The sequence below is a fragment of the Olea europaea genome, unplaced genomic scaffold (genome assembly GCF_002742605.1).
Source record: "Olea europaea var. sylvestris unplaced genomic scaffold, O_europaea_v1 scaffold1780, whole genome shotgun sequence".
Lineage (NCBI taxonomy): Eukaryota > Viridiplantae > Streptophyta > Magnoliopsida > Lamiales > Oleaceae > Olea > Olea europaea.
This window is the reverse complement of record NW_019235534.1, coordinates 68818-82828: the sequence shown is the minus strand read 5'-3', so window position 1 is coordinate 82828 and position 14011 is coordinate 68818. Positions and strand designations below refer to the sequence as shown.

General features: G+C 35.5%; 1 protein-coding gene across 1 annotated transcript; it reads left to right on the top strand.

Moving 5' to 3' along the window:
• Positions 1-597: 597 nt before the first annotated feature.
• On the top strand, positions 598-10790 carry LOC111378173 (dolichol kinase EVAN-like). Its single transcript, XM_023001340.1, has 14 exons — positions 598-1014; positions 1903-2015; positions 2366-2572; positions 2776-2880; positions 3203-3273; positions 3359-3439; positions 3553-3767; positions 7278-7467; positions 7556-7621; positions 9390-9478; positions 9575-9689; positions 10000-10051; positions 10151-10251; positions 10365-10790. The coding sequence occupies exons 1-14, from the start codon at positions 821-823 to the stop codon at positions 10476-10478; spliced, it is 1713 nt and encodes a 570-aa protein (XP_022857108.1). The 5' UTR covers positions 598-820; the 3' UTR covers positions 10479-10790.
• Positions 10791-14011: the final 3221 nt, after the last annotated feature.

Below are 14011 nucleotides of genomic sequence, written 5' to 3'. Positions count from 1 at the left end.
CACACGTTTGTATCAGTTAAATGGAGAAGCAATACGAGGTTCCAAACTTCAATGTTAACAATTCAGACAAATAGAGATTAGTCAATTGGGCGAAAGGCGGGAGTAGATTCAAGAGACGGAATGAAAGAGGCTCAATGACCTAATATGTGGAATTGAATTGGTGGGTTTTGGTTTTGGTTTTGAGGGGGGTGGGTGGGTGTGAGGGGGGAGGCTGGGAGAAGAAGATGAATAGTGTTTTTGTTTTTTTATTTAATTATTAATATATTGTAATTATTTTTTTGTTGAAAAATGTAAAGTTACCATTTTATTCTTTTAAATTAGTCAAAATTCAGGTCAATGTTAATTATTTGGTCCACTAACAATCAAATTAACAGTTTCCATCCATTTGGACTTTAACTGCGAGTTTTTGAAAGACTTGGTATCGTGATTGACACAAATGAAAGGTTTAAGTCAAGTTTGCGAATAAATGAAAAGTTTGGTATCTTGAGTGCAATTTCCCCTTATTTTAATGGTTGTAAAACGGGGGCTGAGTTTCCAATTATTAAAAAAAAAAAGTTTTTAATTTTTCACAAATATTAAGAAGTTTCGACCACCATGGCTTGGCTGACCGAGCCATGGTCTTCTTGTTTGTTTTCTTGGCACAGGATTCCACGCACATCTCAGCGGCCCGACAGCAAACTCGTATAAAATCGAATCATTTCCTCCGAAATTTACATTCCCTCACACGCTTCCATTCAACTGTAGAAAAATCTCTCTGTGTTTGGTCTCATGAAGAAGAATTGGTGAGATAAAGTTTTCGAGAACAGCGAAACGAGACGCCATGGCTCCATTGCTGTTGCAGCTCAACGGCGAAAGAGCCGTGGTTTTACTTTATATTTGCCAAATCCTATTCTCCACCCCTCTCTCTCTCCTTTCCCAAGCTTTTTCTCTCTCTCTACTCACGCTCTTCGCCCTCTCCGTCGAGATCTCCGCCGATGACCCTTCCAATCCCCTTTCGCAGTTCTTCAAAACCAGGTAATAGGACCATTTCGGAATCTCATGTAATTTGGTTCAAATTTGAGGTTGAATGGGATTTATGATTCGTTGATCAAAATCCATACTGCCCATTTTAAGTCGACTTTTGTCTCCATGTTCGATTGTTTAGTATTATTTTTCTTAATATGTAGGTAGAATTACTGATTTGGTTGTGCATATGTTTATTTTCACGTTTAAACAAATTCTCGAAAGAATTAAGATTGAGTGGTCATGACTTTTCTAGTTTCTTAGGAGTAGGCTATGAGCCTGTTTGGGAGTAATTTTTCACCCCAAAAAATTGATTTTTTTATACCTTTATTTTACTATTTCAACTGTATTTTTTGACTTGTTCACTCATAGGTGGCCCCACTTTTCTGCTAATGCTCAAAAAATCAATTCTCAAAATTAATACAAACAGGCCATATATTGCGTTCTTACGTGAATTCTTCATGCTGAATTGTTCGACTCGTATTATATCATAAAGATATTTAGCCCTTGTTTGGTACATTTCTCTCATTTCCAACCAAACCAAATGTTCGTCAATAAAATAGTATTATACGCAAACCCAACACTTTTCCTTATTTCTTAACAACACACTCTCCTTCAAACTACTATTCCAAAAGTGCATTTTGGGACAAAAGTGGACTCAAACATGCTCTTAATTTTTTTAGAAAAAATTGGGTATTTATGTAAGTCCGTATCAAAGTTAATTTATATTAGTTACATGTTTTAGAGTAGCTAGGAGCTATTTATATAAGTCTGAATCAAATTCCAAATCAGAGTTAATGCATAGTAGTTATACATTTTAGAGTATCCTGGACTTTTTGTTTTATTTGGGTGCGTCTTGCTTGTTCATGATCATTTGACTCAAGGAATTGGTTGTATTAGGCCTGGAGTTACATCAGGGATTATGCTGGGGGCAATGACACTGCCAGGGCTGATGGTTTCAAGATTAATACAGGTTTCAAGGTTGGTGTCATTACATGAAGCTGAAGTTGGAGGTATGCCTTTGCTATCTTAACTTGGAAGTTGTTTTGGAGTTAAAATTGGGTCAACTGCTCATAACTCTGTATTATTATGCTTTTAAGACGACATATGGACATGCCATTAGATAATTAGATACATGGAAAAATATTTGATCTACATGTTAAGTGGTCTGACACATTCATTCCATGACATGAAATCTGTATTTTCACAAGCCTACCTATGGAATATAGCTGCAATTACATCAGTTTAGTTTAACCTAATGATGTTTTTCCATAAAAACCATATGTTATATCCCTTTGCAGTGGTTTTCTAGAAATGCAAATGTGATTTAGCTGACTCTTTATTTCGTTTTAATTTTCTGCAGAGCTAGAATATCTGAATTTGCAATATTGGGCTGCATCAGCCATTTGCTTTGCTGTGTTACTTTTTATCTGCTTCATTTTTCGACTTCATCACACCAGTGCTGGGTCTACATGTTCTCTCTTTAATCGGGACACAAAATTTGGTGTAGCCTGCATGGCCTTGTTCATAGGAATCTGCTATATGTCATTTCTCGGGAAAACATATGGTGGTAAGTGAAAGAATCTCTTTCTATTTTCATACTTGCTCCAACATTTAGTCAATTTAAATTTCAAAGACTTGGAAAGTTTATTTACTTCCTTTGGGTGTTTCTAATAATTTTGTGAACCTTTCTTTACTTCATTATATACCCATTTTGTCAGTGAACAACATATGATTGATGATATAATTTTGATCGATTTGCTCCTCTTACAGGGCTGTCTGCAACTTTGATAATATTATGGGTGCTCTGTCATGGATTAGCAGCAGTTTACTTAATTCAGAACATTCTTCGTACTTTTTCGGCATGTTTTTCTGTTGGTAGGTCATATTGCTATTTAAGCTTTATTGATGGTGCTCTGTCATGGATCGTAGATATCAACTTAATTTAAAACTTTGTTTTAGCATGTTTTTCTTTGCTAGATCATGTTATTGTTATTTAGGCTTTATTACTTGTTCGATGGAGTCCATATTTAAGATGACAAGAAAGAACCGAGCAGAGTAATTTTGTTTTGTTTTAACGTATTCCGTTGCACAGATGCTCAATGTAATCTATTTAATTTCAAGGCACGGTATTGTGATTTGGTTTAGTTTTACCAAATTGTTTTGTTCTCTAAAAAATGATGTTATTTTTTCTCGTCAGGGGAAGGGCTTCTGGTCACTGCTGGCTTTGTCATCTATTTTGGGGACATGTTGTTCTACATTGCTTCAAAGGTTAGTTTTATTATTATGTTTACTTTCCCCATTATATTGCAGATTTATTCAATATTTCTGCTAACGGTAATTTGTTACCAAACAGATTCCTGGATATTGGGTATCATCCAATTTAGTTTTTCTGGAAAATGGCATCAAGAGAGATGAGATACATATAATTATTCAGGTAATGTTCCGTGGGTTTTAACAAGTAATTATTCCATTGTTCTTTCCTCTCTTGAGTGGAGAAGTAAATTTTATATTTATACCAATTGGTAATCTCCTTCCTATTTCATGCAGGGTATCACTCTTGGCCTACTTCTTTTTCCTGTTTTCTACAGATATGTTCTCAAAATTTGGCAATGCTCTGCTAGCTCATCTAGCTCTCAAGACATGTCGAACCATGAGATCAGAAGATCCTTTTCTTTCTGTGCTTTGCTGGCATTTATGTTGGCTGTGGCTGTTCCGTCATGGATGCAATTTGTCCATGATTTTCACATGCACCCTCTGTTGTGGTACATTCCTCAATTTTGTTTCAATCTATTGCCAATTACTGCTCTGGCTGCTTCTGCTTTATCAAATTTCCTGATGTGAAGAAAAGAATATAGAGTTTCCATATTAATTATTATTTGGGTTGGTAACTTGGTTTTTGAGACTTATGGAAAATGATTCTTTTAAGTTGAATATTTTGCCGCTATCAACTAAACAAGATGGAAGGGAGAGTTTTGGGAGAGAAAAAGAGTTAGTTCTTGACAAGCATATGGTAAAGTCTTATAAGAACACATACAAAAATATAATGAGGATGAAGTTGTAATTTATGGAAGGGATCTGGATTCATTTATCAAATAGACTGTTTAATCGATATGTATCAAAATTACATTATATTTTATATGATCTCTTATTTTAAATCCAATTATAGGTGATCTTGTATCATGAAGTCATTGTGCTAGCACTAAGTATTGGTGTAATGTTGTTAAGGGGTTTTAATGAGAATATACAAATATGCTAAAAAGAACTGCAAAATAAGCTATGATATGATTCCAAGAAGGCTAAGAGGTAAATTAACTTCACTTTCAGTTATACCTGAAAAGCTTTTCTATAGATCAATAATCTATCTATGTGACACATGATGTGCTATAAAATGATAAGGCCAATTGTATGTAGGGATATTAGATCCACTTAATTGGTCCTATCATTTAGTGCTACATCCATCATGTGGTGATCATCTCTAATGGAGATAAATAGCATTGCTCTTTGTAAAACTGGCATGTTAGTGTTTTTTAATTTCATTCCTTATAAGTAGACAAGCTGTCCAGTGCAAAGTTGATCAATTTAGGGAATCTGGAGTTTTGTGACAAATGTTTTCATTTTTGTCTGCGTGCTTGTGTTCAGTCTATTGTTGGAGATAAAAAGATAAGTTGAATGTGAGACTAATCAAGAAACTTAGTCTAATTTCCCAGCACAGAGAACAACATGGCAAAAGAGCAACAGTAGCTTGAAGTTCTGACCTAATCCAGCCGCTCCTTATTGTTATTGTTTTTGTTGTGGTATTAATGGTATAATGGGACCAAGAAAAATGAAGGAAAAAGAATCCAGATATTCACCATTGCATTTTTCTTATGAAACATGCATCTTATCTAGTAGAGATGTTATTGTGTATATAAGTGTAAACTAATTACTTTCAGCATATGTTTGCAAGTGTTTATAGCATAGTTATAAAACCCGGTCCAGAACCCGTTGAACCGGACCCAGGTCCGATCTGGATTTAATGAATTTATGGCTGAACAATCAGGTTTATATCAACCTGTTTGAACCGCCGGTTTTTCATAAAAACTGGGTACCACTTTTCCTTTGACCCGACCGGGTCTTTATTAACCTGTGTTTCTTTCCATTTTTCAGTTTCCACCTTCTCGGTTTCCCCACTCCCGTCTCCTCACAACTTCTAAAACATTAGGGGTTGTTGCAAAATCAAAAAGCTAAGCCGCCGTCTCCAATCTCTTGCAATTCAATACCTCCAAAAAATCCAATCTCCAATTTCAAGTTTTAAGATATGGAATCCATGAAACAATAGCCCCCATGTTGCAGTGGTTGATGAACAAGCAAGCCTAGAAGAATATGAAATCCATGTGAATAGGGGACCTTTCTTTTTTTCTACCATTCGGGCACAAAAGCCGGTTGCGTGGTGGGCATGGTCTATATGGAGAAGGATGTTTGGAGAAAAGTTTGTGAGATGGGCGGTAGATATGATGGGGACAATGGCTGTCATTATGCTTAATGGTGATGAGGGGGTGCTCTAAAGGTGTAGTTGTAATTACTGACTTTTTGGAAGGGGTGCTTCTAGGCTAGCAAGTAGCAACATCTTTATTTTGGCTATGGGGGATTTGTCCTAAAGGTGTTTGATATTTTATAGCAAAGGGGATATGTTAATAATTGTAATTTATTTTGGCCATGGGGATATGCTCTAAAGGTGTTCGATATTTTATAGCAAAGGGGATATGTTAATAGTTGTAATCACTGCAACATCTTTATTTTAGGTTAGCAACAACCTTATTTTGGTTATGAAATCTTCTATAATGTGTGATATGATGATTGGAATCAAGGAACTTTAAGCTATTTTTGCATCTTAGATGTAATGAATGATTGGTTTTAAGGATATTAAAAAAAAAAAAAAAATCTGGAATTTAAGTATGTTGTTGATGAATTTCAAATTTGGTCATTGAAATATATGAAAATAAGATTTTTTGTGCAACTTTAAAGTGATCTAGTGTTTGTTGAATTTTGATGTTGCAAATGGATTTTCCATAATACGTGATCTAGTGTTTGTTGAATTTTTCATAAGGTTGTTCTTTAGCCACCAAAATAACATAGGTAAATTTAGTTGGTGGTAAATATATTTGACGAGAATTGACACACCGATCTAACCACCGGGTCACCGGTTGAACCACTAACCCGTTGCGTTGTCCGAGTCGATGCCCAGGTCGGGTCTGATAACTATGGTTATAGAAATAGAAACTAGTGATGGATAAATGGAGTTTTACCAAATATGTGGATAAAAAGTAACTTGACTTTTATCATAAACACTTGCCAAAATTAATCGTAGATGCAAATTACATGAAGCCTTGCAATTTAAGATTGTATGAGAATACAATGTTTATGAATGTCAATTAGGATCATGTAAATACAAACTAATCACCATCTTTAGATGCAAATTCTAAGAAGCCTTAAAGTTTATAAAGCATACAACAACATGAGATTATTATGGTCCGTAGGGGCTTTCACCAAACAAGGAGAAGGAAAGTGTCATATTGTTTAATGAATATCTATAAAAAGGACTTTATTTCAGAATTATTTCCATACCTGTCTTGGGTTGGTATGGCTTTTTGATCATCCTCGTTTCAAATAAGGCTTACTTAGAAATCTAATGCAATTTCCTTAAAAATGAATATAGCAGTGAAACCTATGGAGTTAATGCCCCATCAGATAAATAGTATTGCTAACCTTTGGCAAGGTTTGCAGAGTGGAATGTGAACTAGCAAAGCCTTACTTTTCTTAATCCTCCAACCTTAAAACTCAAGTGAATAGTTTAGAAAAGCCTTGTACTGCTACTGTTTCTATTGATGGTTGTACTAGTATTACTATGAATTTTTATCCATTGAATGGCTGCTGACCCTTTTTCTGAGTGGATCTGTGTTTGGCCCCTTCTTGACTTATTCATGAAGGTCTCCCTGAAATAGAATAAAAAATGCAATATTATTCAAGAATTTCTCTTAACGTTGAAAAGGACTTTGAAAGCTGTCTACAAATTCTCTTGCATTCAAATAATACAAACACCTGATGGACAAAAGTTAAATCTTGAACTTCCTACTCACTGATATATCCTGTATGATCTAATTATTCTTCATTTTAAATATCAATAGATATATTCACTGATAAATATTTTCTTTCCACAAATGATCCTTATTTGATTTTCATGCTTTTATTCTTTGCTAATATAACTATTCTCTATCTTTACATATATTTTTCAGGGTATTTAATTTTGTTTTCTCTGAACCACTCAAGAGACTGTCCCTATGTGTCTATTGGGTAGCTGTTATATATGTGTCAGTAATATGGTTCTACAACATTTCGAAGAAAAGTACAATTGAGAGAATTCTTCTTCGTAAATACTACCATCTGATGGCTGTTTCAATTTTTGTTCCTGCACTTATTTTCCAGGTAAATTGAAGTTGAAAGGATTTTGAGGTTACTGTGCTGAAATTTGACTCTTTCTGGAAATATATTTGATGATGGATTTCTTTTCCAGCCAAAGTTTCTTGATCTGGCTTTTGGTGCAGCTTTGGCAGTCTTTCTCATGTTGGAAATTATACGAGTAAGTTCCTAAAGAAACAAGTCTATGTTATCACTTACTAAGATGGTGTGGGTGAGAGTTATGTGAATGCAAAATTTCCCTATAGAAGTTCTGGCACTTTACTGAAATATCTACACATTGTGAACTTTTTGAGTATGATTCATTTTGATCTTCTTATACTGAAATGATTTTAAGACATGATTATATTTGTGGAAATCAAAGTATTGCAATATTGTCCTTTGTTTCAGTGGCAAAATTTGGATTCTTGAATGTGTATTGTTGTTTTCTTTGGTTATGGTGTAAGAGAAGTATGATAAAACCCAGAGGAACGAAAGGGGTTAGAGACTCTTCACTTCCATACTTTATAAACTGGAGAATATTTATTTTACTCCAGCCTCTTGACTAATATTGTTACTTTCTTTCTCCTCCTCCCTTCTCTAAATCGGAATATAATGTTGCTGAACACTTAATGTTGAAATGATTTAAGTACTTAGTTCGTTTAGTGATCGAGCACATTTGATTGGTATCCCTTTTTATCACCTGTTAAGGGTGTTGTGGCCTTCTGTAGTCTTTGATAATCAGACAATCAGTTGAAATTAAAGAGTATGCTTGGGAGTGATTATAAGTTTTTGGGATGTATGGAATGTGTGGATAATAAGTGGGCATTAGTTTTGGATCCTACAAAACGTGTGGATAAAAAGTATATTTGACCACCGTAAATTATAATTTAAGCTTTGTACAACATGCGCTAAGTGATTTTACCATAACTAAATGTTGAACTAAAAAAGGAATCGGGTATAAAAGTTCTAAAATTACAATATGTCATAAAAAGCTTTCAGAGTCCAAGGAAATGAACTTAAAAAGGTTCAAGTGTTCGATTCCACTTTCACCTCCATTGTGCACACAATCTTTCACATTTAAGCATAATTATATATTTCATATGATATGACACTTTCTATTCATAATAGAATGTCTTCATTTGAATTAGCATGGAGTTTCGGCTCAGGGTTGAAGAAGTGCAAATTTTATTCTGTCTTAAAAATAGTGGCCGAGAATATCATTGTACATACTTTAAGCAAGGGATATTATATTATTTAAGAAAAAAAATGTTATTCCCAGACTATACTAAAAGGAAATGAGGTCATTCAAACCTTTGAGGTATTGTGTTTGAATATTACTCAATTAACATTCAATTGTGAAACAATTTTTTTGATTGAATGGTCGAATAAAGTAGTTTGTTATATTCAATATTTGGTACTTACCATTGTCTCTTCAGTATTGAACACAAACAGAAACAAGAAAAAAAGAGAGAAGAAGTGAATGTAAATTTATTACATATTCATCAAAATTTGAAGTATGAATATACTAATAAGAGTTATTTCCGAAAGTTTAGCCAGTAAAAATAGGTAAGCATGGACCTTAAAATGGGGGAAGTGCAGAAATTTACACTAATCAATACAAGGTTGTGTTTTACATATCACTTGAGTTGCTTGTAATGGTCTGAATTTGTATTGTAAAGAGATTCTGATTTAACCTGTGGGATATGAATTGGAAAATTTGTCACATAATACCCAAATCAATCTATCTTTGACAACTCCTGCAGACCAAAAGAAAAACATAAAAGTGCACATGTACGCACATTAAAGTTTCTCTATGCCATTAAAAAATCTTTGTGCCCTAGATCTTTCTGAAATCTGTCTTCTCTTCTGTGCTTGAAAAACTTATCCTTGATTTTGAGCTTATTATTTGATTTATTGCAAAAGTTGAGTAGCTTTGATTCTCGTGGCAGGTATGGAGAATTTGGCCTTTAGGTCACCTTGTTCACAAATTCATGAATGCTTTTACTGACCATCGTGATTCTGATTTGCTTATTGTCAGGTGTGCAATTTGTTTCCTTCAATGTATGTTGCGTTGTATCCCTTGTTTTTTTGTAGATATTGACTGTTTGCTTCCCCAATCTTCTTCATTGTGCAGCCATTTTTCACTCTTACTGGGATGTGCACTTCCTATCTGGCTATCTTCTGGTGTTACTGATCGTCCACTTGCACCCTTTGCTGGAATTCTGAGCCTTGGTATTGGTGATACAATGGTAAATCCCTGGAATTCTTTCCTGGCAACTTCCTATTTAACTCTTTGATTGCCCTAAATTATCAGGTGCTTCAGCCAGTTTCAACAAAAGTTTTGAAACATTTTCACTGAGAGGTGGAATGCTGAGTTCAATGATCATTTTCTGAAAGCCCGTGTAGTTGAGTTTGTATTTTCTGTGATCAACTGGTGAAGAAACTGTGAAAACCATGCGCTAGAGATTCACTATTTTCTAATGGATGCTTATGAGTTTGCTAACACATCAGGAGAGAGAATCCCATGGTGTCTAAAATTCATTTTTGCATTTACTGCAGGCATCAATGGTTGGCCATAAGTATGGAGTCATCCGCTTGAGCAAAACTGGCAGTATGATTCTTCATTTCTAATTCATTATTCCTTACTTTCCCGTTGCTTCGACTCATTTTTTACGTTTCCTTACATGTCATCTTTATTGACCTTTTGTAGAGAAGACAATTGAAGGAACTGCTGCTGGCATAACTTCCGTTTTGGCTGCATGCTCCGTTCTACTTCCACTTCTAGCCTCAACTGGTTACATCTTCACTATGGTCTTTCTCTCACTCTCTCTCTGGGTGTGCGTGTGTTCATTTTCGTAGAAATAGACACGGTTAAATTTTTAGTTCGTGCATTTTTCTCACTTCTTAGTCCTTCGTTTTTGCAGCACTGGTTCTCTCTTATATTGTCAGTGACTACTAGTGGTCTGTTGGAGGCCTACACAGCACAACTGGACAATGCCTTTATACCTCTCGTTTTCTACAGCCTTCTCTGTCTGTAAAATGCCAATTGCTCTAAGCTTGCAACATATGAATTCTTACTCACCTGTTGCTCCAATGTGTCTTGTAAATATCACAGACCTAACATATACAGTAGTCCATACATAGATGAAATTTTGAGTTCTCAGTAGTACAAACAGATTTGGTAACACATCATTTTTTATCAGCTTTGATGTTGTAATAGCATCCTAGTGATACCGGGAAAGAATAAATCCTGAATCGTAAATAGTGAATTAGGAGGATTTTTGTTAAATGTAGAGACATGCAGCAAAATTTATATTTGCCAATAAATTTGATATTGTGCATTCTGGTTTCTTGCGTTCTGTTATTTGTGAACATTTTTGGATGGATTGATGGTCGTTGGTTTTGTAGTTGAATGACATAATCACTAACGTAAGTTGTTGATATTGTAATTAACCAAAGCAGTGAAAAAAAGAAGATCTGTGTCCTCTTTTGCTGAGATGCTGCAAAATTTGGACCATTATGTGACCTGGCTAAACGTGAAAAGCATGTGTTAGCTCAAATGATGCTGCAGGTCTGAAACATTAATGTTGGAGCAAGCAGTGGCACCCTGTGTTATTGCAGGCAATGCAGTGGTTGATGTTATTTGGACATATGTCTATGTTCCTGTTCCTCAGCATGTGTCTGTGTTGCAATAAAACATTTTATTGATGGATTCGGTCTTACATATTAATTTTAATTTTTCCTGTTGGTAGATGAGACATTTCAGTTGCACAAGTCACCTTAAGCCCTTGTTTGATGGTCATTATTGTATAAAAATAATGTTTTGAATAGTGATTTTTTGGAGAATTGTGATTAGAAAGTCAAGAAAAGTTTTGGGTTTATATGCAAAATATTTATTTTATTATATAAATGTTTGGTTGAAAATGAGTATGAGAAGTAAATTGTTTTGTTTTAGAGGGAGTCGAACAGGGAACGTTTATATTTATCTGATATGGTGTTGTTTATGAGATGTTAGTGAATAGATTTTTTTGTTTTTCTCTTGATATCTCAAGAATTTTGAAAGAAGTTTCTTTCTCAGTAGATGCAATGCAAAACTTTTCTGCATATTCACACCTCGGCGGAGGAGGCTAAGTTGAAGTGTGAGATGCCTTGGTTGTCGAAGCATCATTTAGCAATGAATCGTGCAAAATCTGTTATAGGAAAGAACCCAATCTAAAGCCTTGGCCACCAAAAAGTACAGGGACCTTGAACTATGTGTCGGATATGGGCCGAAGCATAGGTGTGAATTTTGACACAATCAACTTGGATTTCAATGCAATAAATTTATGATTGAACATAACAAATTACTTGACAAATGTGACAAGTACAAACCTAAACAAACTTTAGGAAATTAAATAGTTGTCCGGAGTCAAGACAAACTAAGTACTAACTCTTTTGAAAATTCTAACATTCTCAAATCTAAGGGAAGGGAGATTTTCAATCAAAATAACGCTGAAAACCCCATCTTTCTTCTTTCTACAAACTATTAGCTCCTAAAAAACCAACCCCTTACCTCTCAAAATAAAAGACCAAATCCTGCCGACAAAAAATTTTACTATTATATATTATAGCTTACTGATGGACCTGTAAATTCCATGTATTTCAAAATAAATATTTGGTAAAGCGGGGTTTCCAGACTACGCAGTGTACCTTGAAAAAAGTGGAAAAGCAAGAAAATGAGATCTCCATTCATTAATGTCCTGTTTTACCCATGTTCTTAAAAAAAAAAAAAAAAAAAAAAAAAAAAAAAAAAAAAAAAATAATAATAATAATAATAATAAATTAAATAGTAATTTAACATCATTTTAACCACACATTTTTAATAAAATAAAATTACATATAAATTCAAAACTTTTTCCTTATTTTTAACCACTTATTTTTCTATCAATTTATTATTCAAAAATGCATTCTTATAAAAATAATGTGGTTCAAACAAGGGCTAAACCTCTAAAGTAGGCATGTGAGATCAGACTATATTCTTAAGTATGAGAAGACAATAGAGATTAGACGGGTACGAAGGAGTGGACTAAATATCTTGCCCGACACAAGATTTGTTAATTGTCTTATCTTTTAAACGTGTGGCACTTACATTCATTATTTTATCCGCACACAAAGAAAATTCATATGAAATAAAGAATTGTGTAGATTCAACGTTAATTATGTGACGTATCAACTTTATGTCAACTCAACTCAGAATAATTAATTGTCCGCTCACTCTAGACGCAGTTGATCGACGCCTATGAGCGGACACCTCACACCGTCAGATGCATACACGTGTTCCACGTCCAACGGTGCGCTATGTCTATAAATACCCAAAGTTTGACAAAAGACAAAGATAATGAAACTCTCAACTTAGCTCTCCACACTAAGAAATATACATTCTCCTCTCCACTCTCTTGCATAACTTGAGCAATGTTCCGATCATCCAACACTAACTTGACCGTCGGAGTGTATGCGGCCACCACCATCCCTGCTGGTTCCGACCGTGTGCTTCTGACCGTCCGTTGTTATGCACAGAAAGGATTACGTGGAGTAGCTATCCGTTGGTCATGTGGAGAGTTATAATTCGCAAGGTCAACAGATTGGCGCCGTCTGTGGAAAATCTTCTCATCCAAAAAGTTCCACATTTTCCGCCGAAAAAGCCACCGGCAAACTATCGACTTAGCCTGAAAAGGGCACATTCTTGAAAAAAGAACAAAGTCAACGTACAATCAAAGTTCTTAACACCCTTGAAAAGGTAGACAAGATGACTTATAGTAATGAGGATTCAAATTTTGAAGGGCACAGGGATGTCTCTGAAGAAGAAGTGATCTGGACCAATGTCACGTATCGGAAACCCCATTACTGGCATCACTGAGGCAACAGGACAACAGCTCTTACTGAAGGAATAACTCAAATAGTTGTAGGCATGAGGGACATCGCAACTCAGAATGTGGCGATGCGTGAATTCTTCATGCAAGCCCGAGGTCATCGGGGCTTCCCGATGCCCCAAGGATCTTAGCCAGCTCAAGTTCCTGCATCTCATGGCAGAGGTCATTCGAGCCAGCACCCGGAACACCCCCTTGAAAGAGAAGTTGGTGTAGATGGTCACATCCTACGCACAGGGGAGCCAACCAGCAGAATCATGGCTAGGAGAGAACTTCCCACCAGAATACGAACCACAAAGGTCTGTCAGTGTCTCTGACAGAATAGGGCAAAACCTTAGCAATAGGGTCCGCTCCGTACAGAGATCAGTTTGAGAAGAGCAGGAATAAGAACAAGCATCTCCTCTACCTAGAAATAGGCGGGAGAGGAGAAATCTAGTGGATTGGGGTAGTCGGGAAGGGGCACCTGCACCTCCCCAAAATGCATTAGATAGGGAAGGCTCTGAAGGGCCATGTCGCTCCTACGAAATTGATGACGATGACGACAACCTCCCCTTCTCCAAAGAAATCCGAAACTTCCCAATGTCTGCAAATTTCATACTCCCTAAAATCCCTAAGTATGAAGGAAAGGGGGACCCACAAAAACACCTAACTAAGTACATAACGCA